Source organism: Sceloporus undulatus, chromosome 2 (assembly GCF_019175285.1).
Source record: "Sceloporus undulatus isolate JIND9_A2432 ecotype Alabama chromosome 2, SceUnd_v1.1, whole genome shotgun sequence".
Classification (NCBI taxonomy): domain Eukaryota; kingdom Metazoa; phylum Chordata; class Lepidosauria; order Squamata; family Phrynosomatidae; genus Sceloporus; species Sceloporus undulatus.
Genome location: NC_056523.1, coordinates 61,042,598 through 61,063,968, shown reverse-complemented (window position 1 = coordinate 61,063,968; position 21,371 = coordinate 61,042,598). Strand labels below are relative to the sequence as shown.

Below are 21,371 nucleotides of genomic sequence, written 5' to 3'. Positions count from 1 at the left end.
CTCTGGTACTTGGCCGTACCTGTTATTCCTTTGCCTTTAAAAGTCTTAGCAATAATCGCTGTTGGCTGGTGCTTTGCCTGGCCGAAGGCTTTGCATAGCTCTTCCACACTGTGTCCATCAACAATGATAGCATGCCAGCTAGGAATGCAAATAAACAGATTAACTATAAAAGGATCCACATAAGTAAAGCCTCCTTTAAGAGCTTGCAAACAAATAAGAAGCGGGGGGAGGGCAAGCATCATATTAGTACATATAACTGAGACATGTAGTTGCTTCACTATGCATTATTCAGAATGGCCAAGATCTAAGGAGGTACTTTTGAAGCATGCCTCAAAGGCTAGGGAATGGCCAGTGTGAATTAAAAAAAAAACAAAGCCTCTTTTTTCTTGGATCTGAAAAGCTACAGAACCTGTAATCACAATTTTCCTTAGTTTCAGTTTCAAAATGGTTTCCCATGTAGTTGTAGAACTGCTATTTGTGAAACATAAGCAATGAATTCCCTCGGATGCATGGAACTGGTCAAATGGTTACTTGGATCCTGGCTGCACACAATGGGAAAAGCTCAGGAGGGAGTAAGAGGCAGCCTTAGCCATTTTGTGCTCTTCAAATACAGTCCAAGGGACTAGATTCTGGAAATGAACTAAAAATCTACACTGGCCCTGCTCATAACCTCATTACTAAACTTTCAGATTGACCATTACTGTTAGTTTATTAGTTAATTATCCCCCATGTGTAACACAGATTTAAAATATTTCATCAATGCAACATTTTATCCAATATTTCTGTAATGTACACGTACATACATACCCAAAGGCTTCACAGCGTTTTTGGTAGATTTCAACATGATGCTGTAGTGGAGCAGGTTCACTTTGTCCAAGTCGGTTAATGTCAAGAATAGCAACCAAATTATCCAACTTGTAGAACCCAGCAAATGCCATTGCCTCCCAAACTGAACCTTCAGATAATTCTCCATCTCCAAGGACACAATAAACGCGGTAGCTGTATATCAAACAGCAAAAATAATGGTTAGATATTTAGCTCTCTGGGATACTGGAAGAGGAAGCATACTTTTTCCAAGTTAGTCCACAGAACATACTACTCAGGGAGAGTTCAGAACTTATCCAATGAAACACCTGGCCTTCAGAGGACACACTTCTTACATGGACCACTAATACTATGAAATCTCCTCCTTTATCTCAAAACTAACCATGTGAATCAGCTATCCTTTTAATTCCCTCTCTCATTTTTACCCCTTCTTGTGGCATTTTTATTGCATTGCCAAACCAGATACAACAGCAACAGATCCTTATGTCTAAACATTGATCTGCACCCACCACGTGCATTAGGGATGGTAAACATCTTCCAGTCCAATGGCCAAAATCCATTTCAAAGCCCTTGGGGGCTGAATTTCCACAGATGTCAGGGCCAAAATAACAACAGATACCTCTCCCACTTTTTATGTGACTCCAAAAGTGCCATCAACAGTTAGCAAGTAGGCATTAGGTCCAGTTTGAGTCTATTACAATTTAGATTGCTTGTTACATCCAGACATACTTCTCTGTGTCTATATAATGCTCCAAGCTCTGATATTTAGAAAAGCAGTTAAAACTGAGCTGTTTGGTCAAGCATACCCCCCTGATATTAATACCCCCCGGATATGAATGATGTGCTTTGTCTATGTATGATCTCTGCCTTGCTTGTTGATGCTATTGTTATTGTCTGATGTTGATATTTTATTGTTTTAGCAGTTCTTAACTGAATTTTGAGATACATACTTTGTGATTTTACTTAGTCTGTAACCCCGCTTTGATCCACTGGGAGAGGCAGGGAGACATTAATTATTATTATTATTATTATTATTATTATTATGTTTCAGTTTATTTCTGTTTGAGTTCTGACAAAACAATAATGACCTACTGCAAAGAGAAAACTCATCCTGTTTTTTTCAAGGCCAGTTTATTTTGTTTCTTTAAGCAGCAGAAAAGTGGTGTAACTCATTAGATTGACCTATATCAACTTTTTGTTTGTGCTGGTTTATCACATATTTATGTTGAAACAGTTTAAGCAAAGTACAGCATATATCATGGAATATTTTAGTACATGATGATGGTCTTTTGGTCTAAATCAGACAAAGGTTTGTCTTCATACTAATAGGAGTCAAGCATTTTACTTTTAAAATATCCTAATCTTTATGCATAACTTTAAAATAACAAATAATTCATTTTTTAAAAAAAACAGGACAGAGAAAAGAAAACTTGTATCTCTTTCAAAATAATTCAAAATAATCTTATTTTAAGCATGTTCATATAAAAGCTTTAAACTGTCCATGCATTTTTTTTTTTAGGATAACATAATTCCAAACCCGTTTATGTATGTGTTTGGGCTCTGTCATTTGGGGAAAGATGGTGCCACTGAGAGAAGCAGAAAAAAAATCTGGCTGTTGAGAACTCAGAATCTCAGGTTGTAGGTCATGTTTGCTTTGGAAATATAAACTGCTTTCCTTATCATTACTGAGACCTAAATCATCATCAGGATTGCTGTTACTGCTTCACACAATACACAGATAACATAAGGAATGCAGTGACACAACATAGGGTAGAGGCCACCAACTTAAGACAACTTGAAAAGTGCTAAGACAAACTTATGGCAATTGCAAAATCATAGAGTTGGAAGGAGCTGAAAGGGCCGTCTAGTTTAACCCTCTGCCATGCAGAAATATGCAATTACAGCACTCCCGAAAGATGCACATCCAATGTTTGTTGAAACACTTTGAAAGAATGACAATGCAACTACCATCACCAGGCAGTCTACAGCCCTGGTCAAATAGCTCTTTCTGATGTTTACGTGGAATCTCTTTTCTTGTAATTTAAATCCATTGATTCATGTTGCAGCCTCTGGAGCAGGAGAAAACAAGCTCACTCCATCTTCTTGATCTCCCTTTCAGATTGCTAGTCACAGTGCCTATGGGTTATATCCAGGATCAGGAGAAAATTCTGGCCCTCATGTCCTCCTTGTGGGCTTCCCAGAGGCATCTGGTTAGCTGCTCTAGGGAGAGTGGCACTGGAGGGACATTTGGCTTGTCCCAGCAAGGCTCCACTTACTTTTCTTAGCTTAAAGGGACAGGGGTCTCTCTGCCAGATTTGTCAGCATGCTGGCAGAACTAATATCCTAACCTAACCTTGTTTAAAATTTATCCCCTCCTCTTTTTTCTTATTTAAATAGCACAATTGGGCAAAGAAGTTTTTTTTAAAAAAAATTGACAATCATAAAAAAGCAGAAACAACACAAGCAAGACCTTGGACAAAAGAACCTAACCCAAAAATAATTGTTTTTTTTTTTAAATACAGTCTCCCCTCTGTATCCACAGAGGTTGAGATCTAACACACACACTGCCTGTGGATAGGAAAAAAAACATGATGATTGCACCCCATATTATTGTTTTACAGTGTATTATTAATGTTGCAGTATGTGTGTTTGCATCACTGCCATTTAATGATATAGAATCATAGAATCATAGCGTGACGATCCATGCTGGTGAGGAGGGTCCAATGTAATATAAATGTGTCCCTTAGAGAGCACCAGTTGTTCAGCTTCACACAGTTCTGGCACAAAGAGAAAACAGGGACTGCAGCAGTTCAATATTATTCATCTGTTAAAGCTAATAATAACCAGATTCAAGCTCTCTTGAAGTAGTAGCTCACTCCAATTGCCTACTCTGGTCTTTGTATGCTGCCATGGTTGTTAAGAAGGCTGTGCCTCTTGTTTGCCTATGCACAGTAGAAGGCATTTGGAAAACTCTTAAAGACTGTCAAGAATAATCAGAAGCACAGGTTATTCTTTACATAGGTTATTCCTTACTATACCTTATTCCTGTATAAGTAATCCAAACAAATATATAAATGAAGGTTCTTAGTCATTTGGCACTTATTGTAGTATAAAAACATAACCTTTAGAAAGGAGGAACTGAACAATGACTCTTATTGTAAAGCTGGAATGAACACACCTGTTAATTCATGGTCACTGTGACTCAGCAAGAACATAGAGAAAGCACAGCTCTTACTTAACACATGCTCCATACTTCCTCATTTCAGCATTACCAAATGTGTCAGTGTTTCAGCACATATGTACAGTATTTTCATGTTACAGAAACAATACCTAAATGAACCTATTTAATCAGAGGCAAGGAGCTGCACATTCTCCACTATGCATATGTGTATGTGTGTGCCTTCAAGTTGCCTGTCGTGAGAACCATGAATTTCCCTGATTTACGTTGACTCTATGAATTTCATAGGATTTTCTTAGGCAAGAATACTCACAGATGGTTTGGCCGGTTCCTTCCCCTGAAATGTAGCCTATAGCACCTAGTATTCATTTGTGGTCTCCCATCCAAGTACTAACTAGAGTTGACCCTGCTTAGCTTCCAAGATCAGATAGGATCTTGTGCTAGGTTATTTAGGTTAATTCCAAATCCAGATTATATATGTGATGCTAGATCCCTGAAAATGTTTTAGGGGAGGCAACCGACAAGTGAAATAAAGAGGGGGAGGCACAGTGTTGATTTTTATTGGGATCACAACTCATGAGGGTTTAATCACTTCTTTCTCTGCTCTGATCCAGTGATTATCAGTTCTAGACAATAATTCTACTGTGTCTAAAGAAGTGTCCATTTCTTTCCTTCTTTCCAAGCACTGTGGCCTACTGTCTTAAATGCACATGCAAACCCCAACAAGTTGAATCAATGTGATTTGCACATTAACATTCTTGCAGTGTTTAAACAATCCATTAGTTAAGAGATTAGACATTACAACTGAATTTGAATAGACTAATAAGAAATAGATGCTAGATGGATGGTCTTTTGGCTCTGACTAATGTGGCAATAGATTAGGAGGGGAAAATACCACTGGTGTTTTATTTTTAATAACAACTTCACCAAACACAGCAGACATCAGAAGGGGCATTCCTTCTTTTCTCTAACAGAAGGAAAGCCTAGTTAAAAATGTCACCTACTGCAACATAGGCAGGTAATTTAGAACTGAATTATTGTTTAGTTGCATGTACATTTATAAAGATATAAACTAGTTAAACCTTATTACAGCCAATCAGTGAGTCTTTTTAAACTGAGTGACAGCCCATTTGGGGTCCTGGAGATTAAAAAAAAATTATTGTCTGGACAAAAGATGTCATAGTGGTGTTTGGGGAAAATATTTCCCCCAAATTTGTCTTCTAATGTAGCCACTTGCTTAGTTCAGTGACATGAGTCACTGGGAAATATCTGTTCTGCCGATATCTTCATATTTTGTTTTGCCTCTGCCTGTGGCACAAGATGATACTGATTATGTTGTTTACTGGTAGAGATAGCAGAGTCTGGAGAGACATGATTTGAAGCGAGTCTTACTTTGAATTTGGGTGAGGACACTGTAAATCCTAGTTAAAGGAATAGAGGGCACCTGTTCTATCCCAGCCACACATTGAAATTTAATGCCAGGTAATCACATGAGCGAAGCAAACAGCTGAATTTTAGCCTAACATGCAATTGTTAAAGATTCAGGAGGCTTTATGGAATAAAGAAGCAGACAATTCCAGATGGTCTTGATAACCTTTCCAACTTAAATTTTATGGCAAACTACAAGTGACAGGATTCCTCCTTCCCTTTAAATTTAATTTTAATGCACAACTTGCTTCCTCAGAGATTTTACGGATGGCTGTATTATTTCCGCACACATTTGTCTATCCCCAAACATCTGCATATAAACTAATGCAGTGAAGGACAGGGAAAAAAATCTGATTACAACACTGTAGCTGCAGAAAGAAATGAAACTGGTAACAGCAGCCCATGCAACTATACAATGTATTATGTTAGAGGACATATCACCAGGTCATGTTTGGGCTATTCAGGTACTAGGAAGAAAGGGCTAACATGGAAGCCACAGTACAGAATGAGGAGCAAAGCTCTGATTTACAGTATTGAATGAGGAGCAAAACAGGCCCCATTTTTCCTGGGGTCATAAGGCTAGCTGCCTGGAATCAGAGAAGCAGCAAAACATAGTATTATGCGGGCAAATCTTGTTGAAGCCATGGAGCACATGAATAGTGGTGGCCCCATGGATATTCTTAGGCCTAGGATTATATCAACCCATAAAAACTATCTGCAAGTTTGGTCCTCCATCATGTTGCCATACTCTAGAACCAAATTTCCAGTTGGTAACTGCAGAGAAAGAAACAGAGATCATTCAGAAATCAAGGTATTTAGAATGTTGGCAAACAAAACGCCATTCCATTTCAGGACAGGAACAAACTCTTTTTCTCTTTTCATATTTTTTATTAGCAGATTTGGCCTGTTTTGAGATCTTTGGGCTACGGCTTACCTTTTAACACCTTCTGAAGGACCTTCTTTGGACTTGGACACGAGTCTCAAATTATGGGGACAAACCCACATCTTTCCCAATGTTTGTGCTGTCTTCTTTTTGTTTATGCTACTTTGTTATCTTCCATTTTCTTATTTTCCTCCCTTTTCTTTTTTTTTTTTCTGTTTGTTTCTTTTCTGAGTAGATTAACCTAAAAATGACCTATTTTTCATTCTCAGCTTCTCCTTAATTTTCCACCTCAACATTTTCTTGACCTTACAGTTGCAATCTATGGGGCAGCCCATAGAAGTCTTTTTGGATTTCTTTTGTGATATTAGGTAGATAGAGATGATAAATAATGCACATACGCATTTGAATTTTGTAGATTACAGTGCATGTGATGGGGGAAAAATTACAGGCTGCATTTAACTAGTCTGGACTGTTGAGAATTTGGTAGAGAAATAATTTGGCTTCTGCCAATTCTGTTTAAAGTACAGTATTTTTCATCTGAAGCCTTTGTTTCATAGTTATGCATTAAGTAACAAGAAAAAAATTCTAATCTTCTTTCTGTGCTAAACTGTTGCATGTAATAACTGTTTTTCCTTGTATCTATGGTACAATTGTATTTTCTATGTACTATACATGTTTAACTTTTTCCTGCATGTATATTCTTTGTGCTTTTGCTCCCTTCCGTATTCTTTAATGTTTTAAATTTAGTATGCTTAATTTTAATAATTTAAGAGGAATTCACCTTGTCCCTCTGATGGGGTTTTGAATAAATCTTTGAAATGCATTTCACCTATAAATAGCCTCAAGAATATCTGTCCTCTTGCCCACTGGGGTAAATAGAGAACCTCATTTTCAACACATATCTACAGCCATCTACTCACTTTGCTAAATTACTGCCTTCTCTCCAGTGTGACATGCAAACAGGCAAGAAGTACCGATGGCAAGCAGAGAAAGTTTTTCATGAACACCACCTGCCAGGCTGCATTAGATCAACTAACCACTGTACACAGAAATGCTTTCAAGCAAGTGAAGTGTGCAATGTAAGATTACGTTCACTCAGCAACCCAGATTTTCATGCACTAACACTGTCATGCAAAATAAATCAACTCCCCAATGGAGCCATGCCTTTGGATATCTATATTGCTTTACACCAGAGTTTTATTCCAGTTTCAACAGGACTGGTTTAGATCCTGGCCAAATACTCCCACGAGCAAGCCAGGGGTTGCACAATGCACATAGCACTATAATCTACAAAATTTCAGCAATATTCCTACCACCCACCTTTGTTCTACAGAGTATGTTGCAATAACAACCTTTGAACAAACTTGCTTCAGTCGAAAGACTGGAGATAGCTTTTGTACAAGTCACCTTCCCTCTATGATTAATACGAAGTTATTCCACAGAAGCACAGAGGTACATATGCATGTACTCACACACACATACAGAATAAACAGGCATAGCCACTGTGTTTCAAGATTACAGAAATGTTTGTAATACCTTTGTTTCCATGGTTAGAAGGCTGACATGAAGAACATATCTTAGTTTAATAAGCTGAGATATGACTGAGCATCCCAGGAACACAGATGTTTGTTTGCTCCTAGGTCAAGGTAGGAGAAACACAAATAAAAAAAAACCTTTTAATTACAATAATTAACTATTTCACTGGAATCCCCCCCCCCAAAAAAGACAAGATATTAAGCATAGCTTGAAGTTGTTTTGAAACCATTGACCACATTTCACATTTGTATGAAGCAGAACATTATAGTAAAATAATTAGCTAAACTGTGTGGCGGGTCTGCAAACATAGCAGAAAAGCTCCATCATAACCTGGGTTAAAAAATATAGCTAGTGAGCGCTCAGGAGTAACATTTGGAACTGCATTAAGAAAACAGTATCATTAATAATTAATAATAATAATTGTTTTTATTTATATACCGCTATTCCAAAGCAGAGGTGAACAGCAAGTAAGCTAATTAGCAAGTAAGCTAATTTGCCCCCAACAGTCTGGGTACTCATTTTAGCGACCTCAGAAGGATGCAAGCCTGAGTCGAGCTTGGGCCCTTTTGCTGGTCTTGAACTCGCAACCTTGTGGTTTGAGTGAATGGCTGCAGTACAGGCATTAAACCACTGCGCCACCAGGGCTCCATTGATCCAGACAGCTACACTTCATTTCTTTAACTTCAGCTAAACTTCATTTCTTTAACATTTCCCCAATTTAAAAAGCAAAAGGTATTAAAGAAAGTTACCTGGCTCTGTCAAAGTATTCCCATGTGTAGGCCATACCACATGCAGCACCAAGTCCTTGGCCAAGTGATCCAGTAGCCACACAGTGAATGCTTGTTTCTAAAAACAAGAGGGGAACAGTAAAAACCAATAGTCACAAATGCCAAGACTCTGAAGAGTCATTTGCACACTTATTTAGAGCCATGATGGGAACCCCATGGCATACGTGCCATGGGTGGCACATGACACCATTTTGCCAAAACAGGCATGCATGCACCATTGCTCCTCCTCCCTGCCATTCCAGGTCTTCAGCTGCCTCTGGAGACAGCTAGAAGCTGGAAAATGGCACTGGGGAGAAGGAGCCACAGGTGCGCACCTCTGGCCCTCCTCCCTGCCTTCTCCCGGCTTCCAGCGTGCCCCTGACACAGCTGGAAGCCAAGAAAGGGTGTTGGGAGAAGGAGCCACAGGCGGGCACCCATGCTCTCCCTCCCAGATGTTTTAGTTTGGCACATGGCCCAGAAAAGGTTCACCATGACTGTTTTGGAGTATGGACTGCATGTTGAAGTTTGATAATAATCTACCACCAATACATTTAATGCAGCAAAGCAACATCAAGCCTCTGCCTCTCTAGAGTGATTTATGAAACCCAATTTTTGAGTGAATTAGCCCTTTATATGGTTCAGGTCCTTCTAGAACAAAGACTCAAATGTTGCAATCTGAGACTTACTAGGATCAGATCAAGCACTCGTTTGAGACTCTTGAACAAGTAATTAATTTGCTTGTACAAAATAAAGCAATGTGTGCAAATAAGAAGTTTTGCATCTCACTAACCTAACCTACAAAGCTCTGAAATGCAAAACCTACAAGTACAATATCAGTGATTGCTTGTCTCAAAGAACAAAAAAGGCATCAGTACATAACAAACAAGAGTGACTACCTTACTAACATTAGGATTTCAAGTCTTTGCACATGACTAAAATATATGTAGTTCCATTTTCTGCCATTAAATAGGGACTGTTTACATTGAACATATCCTACACTCTAAGAATTAGGAATGACCCAAATATGTTCTGAACTTACTGTACATTACAATTGCTTTGAACTCATAGGGGTGTATGCAAAGCAACACAAAAAACCGGTGTGTCTGGCAACTTCCCCTAAATAGCTGTCAAAAACAAACACACTCACTACAACAGGCAGCTGTACCTGTGTTTCTCCTCTCACCACAAAGATCAGACTCCATGTCCACTTCCATCAGCTTCGGAACTGAAATAACCTAGTAAATGTGTTAAGGTGGACGGGGCTGTTTATAGGGCAGTTAATGTAATTAGCCTACATTTTTGAGTTAAGAGAGATGTGCTGAAGCTTCATAAAATAAGCTTATTTTAAAGCAATGGCTAATGTCAGCAGGCAATACATTTTAAAATGGTATTAACCATTTCTGTGCCTTGTATTCTAAACTTTCCATTTTCATTTCCAGAAAGTATATTGTCAACATCGGGGTGCCACCATGGGTTGATATCATGGGTTATTTAGTTACCCACATAGCTTACTACTGCTATGAAAGGGATGCAGATATTACTGTAGAATATGCTTGTAAAATATTGCAAAACTTGCAAAGTTCAGTTTATAAAAAGAAATCTAAAATACTCACTGGTACAGGGTGGCCTTCCAAAAGGGAATCAATTTTCCTCAAGTTTAGCAGTTCTGATTCATGGATGAAACCTGCCTCAGCCCAGACAGCATACAGGATGGGTGCTGCATGGCCCTGCAAGAAAAAGCAACATTTCAACAGATAACAGAAGCAAATTATGTGGAAAAATCTTATGTCACATGAAAGATTAATTATGAGGTCAACCTGTCAGATACACACAAACATAAGTGCAAAGTCTGTGTCATGTGTGTGTGTTTGTGTGCTTACTAGAACAGGAGAGAACAAATAGATGTTTAGGATTAACAGGAGAAGCGGGGCAGTGAATCCGTGCTGGGAAAAGGTGGGATAAAATTAAATTAAAAAAAATGAAACATCTCAAAAACAGAACAGAAATAAATAAGAAGGAAGGTGGTGGCAGGCAATCTACGTGACTTTTTAATTGGGAAAAGGGAAATACAAATGGCAATACTATCTGCATTTCCAAAAGGAAATACATAATTGAATTCAGAAACTAGAGGGCTTCCTCTCTGCTCAGTTCTGTTTCTCTCACCATGAAAGCAAATGGCCAAAGTAAATGTGTGTTGAATTGTTGATGTTGTTCTCATCCATCTCTCCCCATGGACAAGGTGGGGAACAACAACATATTAAATATAGAATAACAAAATCCAAGAGTTGGAAGAGACCTCAAGGGCCATCCAGTCCAACCTCCTGCCATGCAGGAACTGACAGTCAAAGCACCCCCCACAGATGGCCATCCAGCCTCTGTTTAACACTATAAAGGAGACTCACTACACTCCCTCTCAGTTAAAAACCCACAGCATCGATTATAGATAGAAGATAGAGGAGAGAGAGAGAGAGAGAGAGAGAGACATCAAAACCATATTTGCAAGTCATAATTTAAATTCACAATTTAAAAATAATTTGGATACGTCTGCCAGGCATATATCCAAGGTGTGCAGCTGTGGGCCTCCAGATGTTTTTTGTATGGGCACCCATATGGACTTTCTAGTTCAGTCATCTTTCTCTCTAAAAGTGTGTCAGCCCAAGACGTATCTCCTGACCTACTAGCAACGCAAACTTCACTGAAATTAATGGGACAATTAACATTGATTTCAGCTGTTCTGAAGCATTCTCTGGTTTGGACCGATGTCTGAATAGCCCTGTACATTGAAACAGATGTAGATATAAAGCAAAATCTTGAAGGAAGCCAAAACAGTGTCATCTATTAATTTTTGCTACAGTGTGCCTTCAATGTAAGGCAAACTCTAAGGCAAGTCTATTATGGGGTTTTCTTGGCAAGATTTATTCACAGGGGGTTCCTTGCTTCCATCTGAGGCTGAGAGTGTCACTCAATGAGTTTCCATGGCTGAGCAGGGATCAGATCTTGCTCTGCAGAGTCCTAGTCCAAAGCTCAACCACTATAACATGCTGATTCACCCATTTATTCATATTACCTCTGCTGAGGATATTTCTCCCTTTGCTAAAAATCCTTAAGAAATTCTCTGAGAATTCAAGCTAGCCTTTAAGAAATTATCTGGGATCTGTGTTTTTCAAAATCTCTCTTACCTTAGAGGAACAATCGATCATTGTTGGGATTTCTGGGATCCTGTGGTTTGTATCTCAGGGTAAGAAAAAACAACACCGACATAATTTCTGCCGCACTGCAACAGGATGTAGGGTGGCTGCAAGTCAAAGCGCATGGAATGTTATGACTAACAGCCTCTTGTCAGGTCACATTCCTATCACTGAATAAATCACATTGCTGGTCTTCTGATCTTTCCCTGGAAAGCTGCTATTAGCCACATATATAAGAACTCACATAATCTGCGTGTATCTCAATGTAAATTAGCTACACCCATTGAGAGCTCAGAATGTCATAGTATTTAATCCAAAATGAGTGTTTAAATTTAACCTTAAAGACCAAGATAGTCTGAGCCACGTCCGCCCCTCCAAACACTAGGGAAAGTTATGTTTCCTGTTCACCTATATTAAGAAATAACTGTTGAAAATATAAACCAATCAAAACTCTGATTATGCTTAGATATTTTGCAATGGTAAAACCTCACGAATGGTTTACACAAGCCATTTTAGGATCTTTAACAGAAGATTTCTCCATGTGGGAGAAAGGTGGGGTAAATCCTGGGAATACTGTAAATAAATAATAAATAAGAGTTTATCTGGATTGAGGTTACGATTAAAATATATCTTACTGAATATGTTTTAAAGATCATAAAAATAACTCTCACTCTCCCTCTCTCATTCAAATCAGGTTATTCCCAATTCAAGTATGAGGTTTTTAAACTAGCACAACGAGTGTGGTGGAAACCAAAATTGGACTTCTTGTTCCCATGATTTCCATGTATTTTAAGATCTGTCAAGGATGATCTTTTAATGCTGCATTCTCTCTCATGTTCAGATAGCAAGAACAGAGAGTCTTAGGGCCTGAACAGACAGTCCAAAAAAACTGCTTCGGGTCACTTTGGAGGTCCCCAGAGGGACCTTGAAACGGTAGTACATGCTCTGGTAACCTCGAGATTGGATTTCTGCAAGGCACTCTACATGGGGCAACCCTTATACCAAACCCGGAAGCTACAAATGGTACAGAATATGGCAGCCAGGCTGGTTACTGGTACTTCCAGGGCCAGCCATATTACACCAGTGCAAAGATCTGCATTGGCTGCCTATTCGCTTCCGGGCACAATATAAGGTGTTGGTGATGACCTATAAAGCCCTAAATGGCTTGGGCCCAGGATACCTGAAGGACCGCTTCTCCCCGTACATTCTTCCCGCCTCTCAGAACATCTGGGCAGCAACTCTAGGGTGCCAGGGCTAGGTTGTCCTCCACTACGAGGAGGACATTTTCCATCGCCGCCCCGGCCCTTTGGAACACGCTGCCCAAGAGCTCCGCTCGACCACTCCCTGCCCAATTCAGAAAGGATCTGAAAACCTTCTATTCCATCTTGCATTCCCGACTAAAGTCCAGTGGGCCTCCCTTCCTCTTCTGTGGCAAAGAGGATTGGCTAACGGGGTTTTATTTGTTGTTTTTTTTAAAATATATTGTATTGTATTTTATTATGTTGGTTAACCGCCCTGATCTGTGGAAGGGCGGTATAAAAATAAAATTTTTATTTTATTATTTATTTTTATTAAATGACAGATGCATAGACTGGAACGTGGCTTTGGCATAGCTTCCGGCCTCTTAGGACGCATGCATAACTTAAACAGCATACCTCCAAAGTGACCTGAAGCAGCTTTATTTGACTGTCTGTTCAGGCCCTTCAGAGGTTTACAAAATCGCAACTTGGGTTGTTGATGCTTAAGATTCATAGATCATAGAGGCATTCTGTAGTATCTAACGCTAATTTTTTTAAAATTATGCACAGTGATCCATTTTGCTACTACACAGACCTGGGATTTTTATTTATTTATTTCCAAGTTCTGCCACTCCAGAACTCAGAAGCTTAAACTACACTTACGGTGATTTATTGTGCTTCAAGACAAATTTGAGAAAATACTTTTGTCTGAAACATACGGTTTTATCTAGCAAGTATAAATAGGGCCTCTGGTTTTTTAGACTCTGGATTTAATTAAGGATCCTAATACCCTAAATTAAAAATCACATTGGGTTCAGTGAGTCTAACTAACTCTCTAGTACACTCAATGTCTAGGCAGCCAGATGACAGTAGAATGGCTCAGGCATTAATTGCTGAATCTTTAACACTCAAACAATCACCACTTTAAAAGCAAGCATCAGTTGCTTGTTGTTGTGTTTCCTTCAAGTCATTTCTGACTGATGGCAACCCTAAGTCAAAGCTATCACAGGGTTTTCTTGGCAACATTTGTCAGCAGGGACTTGCCTTTCCCTTCCTCTGAGGCTGAGAGAGCATGATTTGCCCAGAGCAACAAGTGGGTTTAAGCTGACTGGGGATTTGAACTCGGATCTCCCAAGACATAGTCGAAGGCATCAATAACTGTATAATTTGGTAAAATAATGCAGATCAACTAGCTAGGGTCTAACATTATTGTTACAGCAACTTTAATGCAATAGTTAAAATCCAGAAACCCTACTGATAGATTAAAAATCTCATTGTTTGAACAGCATATGGTAGAGGTTCAATTCCTATATTTTCCATGCATGTAGGATTTTAACACCACAAACACCATCCAAAAGTTGCATGACATCAATACGACTTGAGTCTATGGCTGCATCCGCATTGCAGAAATAACCCAGTTTGAAATCATTGTAACTACTATGGATCAATGCTATGAAATTCTGGGAGTTGTAGTTTTGTGAGATATTTAGCCGCCCTCTGTCAGAGTGTTACAGTTCCCAGCATTCCAAGCACTGAGCCATGGCAGCTAAGGTGGCATCAAAGTGGAATTCTGGCAGTGTAGATACAGCCTATGTAATGTATTTCTGATGAAGCTACGAACTAAATGTGTGCATTCAAGTCGTCTGTTGACATATGGCATCCCGATGAATTTCATAGGGTTTTTCTCAGCAAAGAATATGCAGAGATGGTTTTCCCATTCCTTCCTCTAAAATATAGCATACGAACCTGGTATTCATTGGTGGTCTCCCAACCAAATACTGACCAGAGATGACCCTGCTCGCTTCCAAGATCAGACAGTACTGGTGCTTTTAGGGTATTTAGGCCTATACTAGTTTCTAAGTCAAAACTCTTTGGAAATTGGCCACCTATGAACAATTTCTTAAACACATGCAAATGCTTTAAAACACATCAAGTAAAGGTTAGTGTCCCGTCCCTTGGTAAGTACTTGCACACTAGGAATTAAATATTAGATTTACGCCATGACTCAAACAGTATAAGTAAATATTTATACATGACAGAATCAATAAACCGTACATGCTTGTTTTAAGGCTTTCATTACTTAGATCTTATAAACTTTATACTTACCATCCTGCTAAAGAACTGCTGCTCTGGGGAGAAAGTTTTAATAAACCATTGGTGATATGTAGAAATAAAACAAAGATTAAACACAGAATAATTCAAGATTCTAAAGAGGTAAAACACGGATTAAAAACATTTTACAACCAAAACAAAAACAGAAAACCATCCAGTATGGATCAGTGGATTAAATAGCAGGTTAAAGCCAACAAACTTCTTATACACTTTTGTGAAGACATAAGTGCTCATGAACTCTACCCATCAGCATCACAAGGTTCTTTGTTTTGTTGCAAACACCTGACATTTGTAGATCAATAGTGTAGGCTTCAATTGTGGCAGAGGGTTTCTATATTTCATCAGCATTTTAAGAACACAGAGGTATAAAAGTAGACTGAAGATGGATTAATGATCAAAAGAAATATGGAAAACTGGGCTAGTTACTCTACGTGCTGAAAGCAATATGTGCATTTAGGATTTCAGTCTTGTTTACTGAGAAAGAAGGCCATTAAACACAGCTGTACAGGCTTGCAGGCTTAGGAGCTGATTGCAAAAACTGATTAGCAAAAACACTAAGTATCACTGTTATGACATTTCCAATTAATTAATGAACTTGTACAAAGCTGAGCAAGGCTTTCAAAATATACAGTAGGCAACTGCTCTAGCATAGCAAGGTTTAGCAAGACACACAGGCATATTTCGTTACATCCAGAACTGGAATCTAAAATAAAGACAGAGTATATCACACTGGATCTATTTTTTTCCTACTGAAACTTGGTATTCACCAGTGTTTAATTTGGAACATAGGATCTTCCATATTATTTTGCAAATTCTCATAAAGTCAAGCTGAATGCTCACAACTTGTTCCTTCTCTATTTTTTTAAAAGGAATGTCAAAAATGACTTCTGTACAAACCACAACCATAAAATGTAGCTCGCTTCTAAAAACCAGGCCTTCTTGTTTAAAAATCAGTTCTTCAAAATGACATCTATCAGTTGTTCTTCCTTCTTTTAAATAAAATAAATAAATTCTCTCTTCTACCAATGGTCAAATTCAATTAGTTCTGGTGTCTGGTCAAACTGTTTGCATTAAACACAAAAGCTCTTTTTACTCACGCAAAAACAAATAGAGCTGCAACAGAAAGATGCATGCTCAGCACATAACAGTTGACTAAGCAAAAGCGTGCCAGGTGCAAGGGTGAATTGGGCACAGGAAAAAAATGGCCAGAAGGAATGGAAAATAACTACCTTAAAGCATACAATAACTGGGCTCAGCATGGCTATGAAGAGCAAAAATGCACTCCCATCTGACTGAAATTGTGAACCCAGGTAGAGAAACAAAAGTCTGCACTGCAGATACTAACAAAGGAAATAGCAAAAGAGACAGTCTTGGATGCTGACCTGAGATAAGGGTCAGGCAAAACAGTGAGAGATGAATAATTTGAGGTTCGCGCTGAAGATAAGCTGGAAATTGTTGATCCATATAGTCATTAGCAGCCATGGTTTTCACTATAGGGAGGGAAGCATGAGACAGTTGCTGTCTGCATACAGTGTGGTGGACCACACAAAGCCATGTGCTATGATGGCAGAAGAGACTCGGATCAGCTTCCAAACAAGATATGTGAAGACCCAGAAAAAAAACAACCCAGGATTTTTAAAAAGCAGGAAAAATGCCAGTTTGCTATTTTTTCCAGCATCTCCCCCACACTGGAAAAAAATGATGGGAGGGTTGTGGAATTTTTTGAGAATGCTGAATATTTTTTAAAAAAACAACAACAAGATGTTATTTCTAAAAGCTATACACAGGAAGATTTTTGTGTGAACTCGGTTTCCTTTTCTCGGTTCTTTTGATGGGAAAGATGCTTTATATCTGCCTGACAATAAGGAGAATAAATAAGACAAAACAGGAAGTTACTACAGGTTATTCTTTTTTTCAGCCCCAACTCTTTCTTTATTATTATTATTATTATTATTTATTATTATTAAACTATTCTAAAGCACTGTAATTATACACAGTGCTGTACAAAATCAGTAAAATTAAGGAAATATAAAAGCCTGCCGAGGCGTACACTCTAAAAGTAATAACAATTAGATAGAGGAATAGATAAAATTACAATGTAGGAAAGAAAAGACAAATTAAAAAATATCAGATATAAAAGCAAATCACATCAAACTTATCAGAACAGCCAGATGACAATCACAAATTCCCTGAGAACGCTTCCCTAAACAATAGGTTTTCAGCTCAGCCTTAAAGTGTTAGGAAGTGATGAGCCGTGCATGCAGAGGAAGAAGGTTCCAGGAATGTGGGCAGCAAGAGAGAAGGGACGGATCCGGGATGGGGCAGAGGAGATCCTGGGTTGAGAGAGGAGACTTTGGCTACCAGAGCGGAGAGTGCGAGTAGGGATGTAGGGAGAGAAAGATCAGTTAAATAAAGAGGGGCCAGCCCATGCAGAGCTTTAAAGGTGAGTAGCAAAAGTTTATACCTGATGCGAAAGGAAGAGGGAGCCAGTGAAGGGAAGACAAAAAAGGGGAGACATGATCATAGCGGCGAGCAAGTGAAATAATGCGTGCAGCTGAATGCTGAACAGAAATCAATGGGTGGAGGTGAGAGAGAGGAGCCCTGCCAGGAGGAGTTACAGTAGTCTAGTCGTGAGACCACGAGGGCATGGGCCACTGTTTTCCTTCCCTAATAACAAAAACTCACTACAAGAGCTGGATAAATCATGAGATGCGACAGAATGAGGAGACTCATACCAACGCAAACCTCATACTAGAATGTGTCAACTTTATTTTCCTTGTCAATATGATATTTACCTGCCCGTATAAATAACGGGCAAAATAACCATATGGAATATCATAGTATGGAGAGTGACAGGACAGGTTTGTTTAGTAAATGTATCCATCCTTCAAGGCATATCAAAAGAGCAAAACATAACACCCCCCCCCACACACACACACCCCTAAGATTATATTTAAAAGGCTGGGAAATGTAATGAGTTTTTTTAAAAAACATGGCATACAAAAATGACAGTGATGGTGCCAGGCAAGCCTCTCTGTGGAGAGCATTCCAAAGGCTTAACTTGAGCACTTGCTACCCCTAGCAGAGTACCTAGAAAAGGCAGGCAACTGGGGGAAACATCAAAAATGACATGAGTTTTTTAGTCAATAATGGATTATCCATATAAGTTTTACACGTTAAGGACCTAACTGAATAGGCTCAGAAACCACACAGAAGCCTGCTGAATTAATTTAAAAGAGGCAAGACTTGTTGCTATTCCAGTTAGTAGACTAGCAGGAGTATTTGGAACTATGAAAGATTTCCAAAGACAGTTGCAATATATGTTTGTGTATGTGAGATGATGAGTGATAACTAGATGCCATCAGTGTACTTCTGGCTACCTACAGTTAGGGTTGCCATAACCCGACTGCAACTGGGATTTTCCCGGTTTTGGCAGCACCAGGCCCTTCCCGTCCTGGGTGCCCACAAAACCGGGACACCCAGTTTGCAGCTGGTTGGCCGCGGCCCGCAGGGCCTCGCTGCCCTCCCTCCCCCTCCACCGTGCATGGGGAGGAAGGAGGGCAGCGAGGCCAGGGGCGGAGGAGGCGAGGTAGAGCGGTGCTTCCTGTGCGCAGCTGCGCACCCATCCCGCCTCCCCCTCCCTCCTTCCCAGCCTCTGAGGAGGCCTCGGCCCCCTCAGAGGCGGGGAAGGAGGAGGAGGCCGCCCGCGTGTGCCCCCGTAGGCTCTCTCTCGGCCTCCTCAGAGGCCGGGAAGGAGAGGAGGCCGTTTGCGGGCAGCCCCGCAGGCTCCTTCCCAGCCTCTGAGGAGGCCTTGTCCCCCTCAGAGGCGGAAGGAGGGATGAAGGCGGTCCGCGATCGCGGGTGGCCCCGACGGGCTCCTTCCCGACCTCTAAGGAGGCCTCGGCCCCCTCAGAGGCCAGGAAGGAGCGCGGGGGGTCTCCTGCATTTTTTTCTTTAAAAAAATGTCCACATTCTAAAAGTTGTTGCCCTACATTTGTCCCCGTTTGGAGGTCCTGACTCATGGCAACCCTATCTACAGTATCTCTCAAATTTGATATATGTATATACTCATGTATAAGTCTAGACATTTTAGTAAAAAATTGAGCCAAAAATCAGGGTTGACTATCAATTACATTGACAGAATAATGATGTACTGTAGTTTAACTCTATTAGAAAAGAGTCATCCCCTGGTGAAAGCCATGAGCTACTCTGTCCTGGAAGCACTAGTTACTCATCACCGAACGTTTTTGCTCAGTATGTTTTTGCTAAGACAGTTTATGCATTCTAATCCTATATACAGTGATTCCCACATCCACCCAGCTCCAAGTTGGAAGGAAACGTTGGAATTGGAAATTCTATAGCCATAGACGCACTAGCCAACTAGCTCTGGCCAGTTCTATAGCCAACCTCCCGGCTCTTGTAAGCACATTTCTTGGAGACAAACAGCTATTCAACTGTGCCTCTGAAATACCTTCCTAAATCTTGGTGAAGCTGGTATGCCCTTGCCTGCCACTCATGTAAGAAATGGGGGGGGGCTTAGTCAGCCATGCTATGAACAAAATGGCTGGGGGCTATAGTTTTTGTCTGAGCACCAAGACCACCAAGTGATATGCATTTCATTTAATTGTCAAAAGATATTTGTAAAGAAGTAAGATCGGAAGTCATATTAAAGTGGAACCAGTAGCTTCACAGAGAATAGAGGCAGGCCCAAATCTCAAAAGAGAGACTTGTAGCTGCAAAGGAGAAAGGAAAATGTCTTACTTCCTTACTACTTCTGTTTCCCAGTTACCTCCAGGCTTTTTGGGAGGGGAGGCCTGAACATTCTGTCTGCACAACTCACCCTCTATAACTTAATAGACAAGCAAGATGCACATTTGTGACTCCAATAATGTCACTTTGCTTCCCTTGCATGAATTATTAACCACATTTGCCTAAGGAAGGAGCCATTAGGCTTTGAAAGTGATGAAATTTCCCCTTCTGATTGACCTTAATTAATCTATCACTACATTGTACTTGGATTTTGTTTTATGGTTAGCATGGCAATCTCTACAATAATAACAATTACTATTATCTCAGATTCACAGTTTATGCAGGCATTATTGACTGGGAAATCCATAATTCAGCCCAGTCCATAATTCAGTTGCTATCTGAGAATGTAGGAAACAAGTGAATTTTTCTCCTTCTCCTAGGAATCATTGGATTTTATGACATGTCCAAGTAGTGGTGATAAAGAGGAAGTAATGAATAATGGCTCTTTGCAAAAAATGCCAATGATGATGATGATTCCACAGCAAACCACCCTGTCAAGCATGTTCTTCCACTCCAAAGGGCTTATTTGTGACCTGCAGCAATCATTAGAGCTGCTTTGGTCCAGAGAAGATTTCATCAGAAGCAATCTCAAAAAGGCATTTCACAAGACCAGACTAAGCACTTGCAAGGAACTCAGACCAAGCTAGGCACCCCCCTCCTACACCGGTATAAGCCAGGAAAGGTCAGACAAACAAACGGCACTGTCAGAGCAAGTATCCATGTCTTCAGGGGTCACATTAACTGAAATTTATCCAGTAAAAATACCCAACAGTGCTCAGGGCACAACCACAGACAGATGCCACAAATTTTGTCTGCTCAAAGTTAAGCTGGATGAAAGGGACTTCACCTAAAAGCAGATAGAAAAAAGGTCAAACAGATCACAAAGGGTTTTCTCCCCATCCTCCTCTAGGCCAGGTATGAGAGAAACTGAACACACACCATGAAACTTCACTGATGATACCATGTGGATAGATTGTCATGGAAGAACATGGAACAGTTGTCCGTTTGCAAGTGGAAATAAAGGAAGTGCTGGACACATGGATCAGATTGGTAAAACCTTAGGATAGGATTACTAGAAGGACTATTTTTTTTTTATCTCTGGTAGCCCATTTTCCACCCCAAGGAGAAAGCCACTGTGTAAGCCCAGGAGAGCTGGAAAAAGGATCCGCCACAGATGGACAAACCACAATCCACATGACACATCTATCTTACAGTCCTGGGTCATGATGTACGGCAGGTGCCCAAGCCCTCAAATTTTCATCTGCAAGCTGCTCAAGAAGAACAGGATTGTGATGGGGGAGGTAGTGGGTTGGGAATTACCTTCCCTGTGCATTTCCTTCCTGACTACATTACATACCAGCCAGCCACCATACAAGGTGGTAAAACAAAAGAGTAAATCCCTGTCCA

General features: G+C 40.0%; 1 protein-coding gene across 1 annotated transcript in view; it reads right to left on the bottom strand.

The window, feature by feature from the left end:
- TKT (transketolase) overlaps positions 1-21,371 on the bottom strand; it is a 61,876-nt gene that overhangs the window by 22,400 nt on the left and 18,105 nt on the right. The window contains 4 exon segments of the mRNA XM_042451019.1: positions 20-138; positions 808-999; positions 8,600-8,681; positions 8,684-8,696. Coding sequence (XP_042306953.1) covers positions 20-138; positions 808-999; positions 8,600-8,681; positions 8,684-8,696 — 406 coding nt within the window.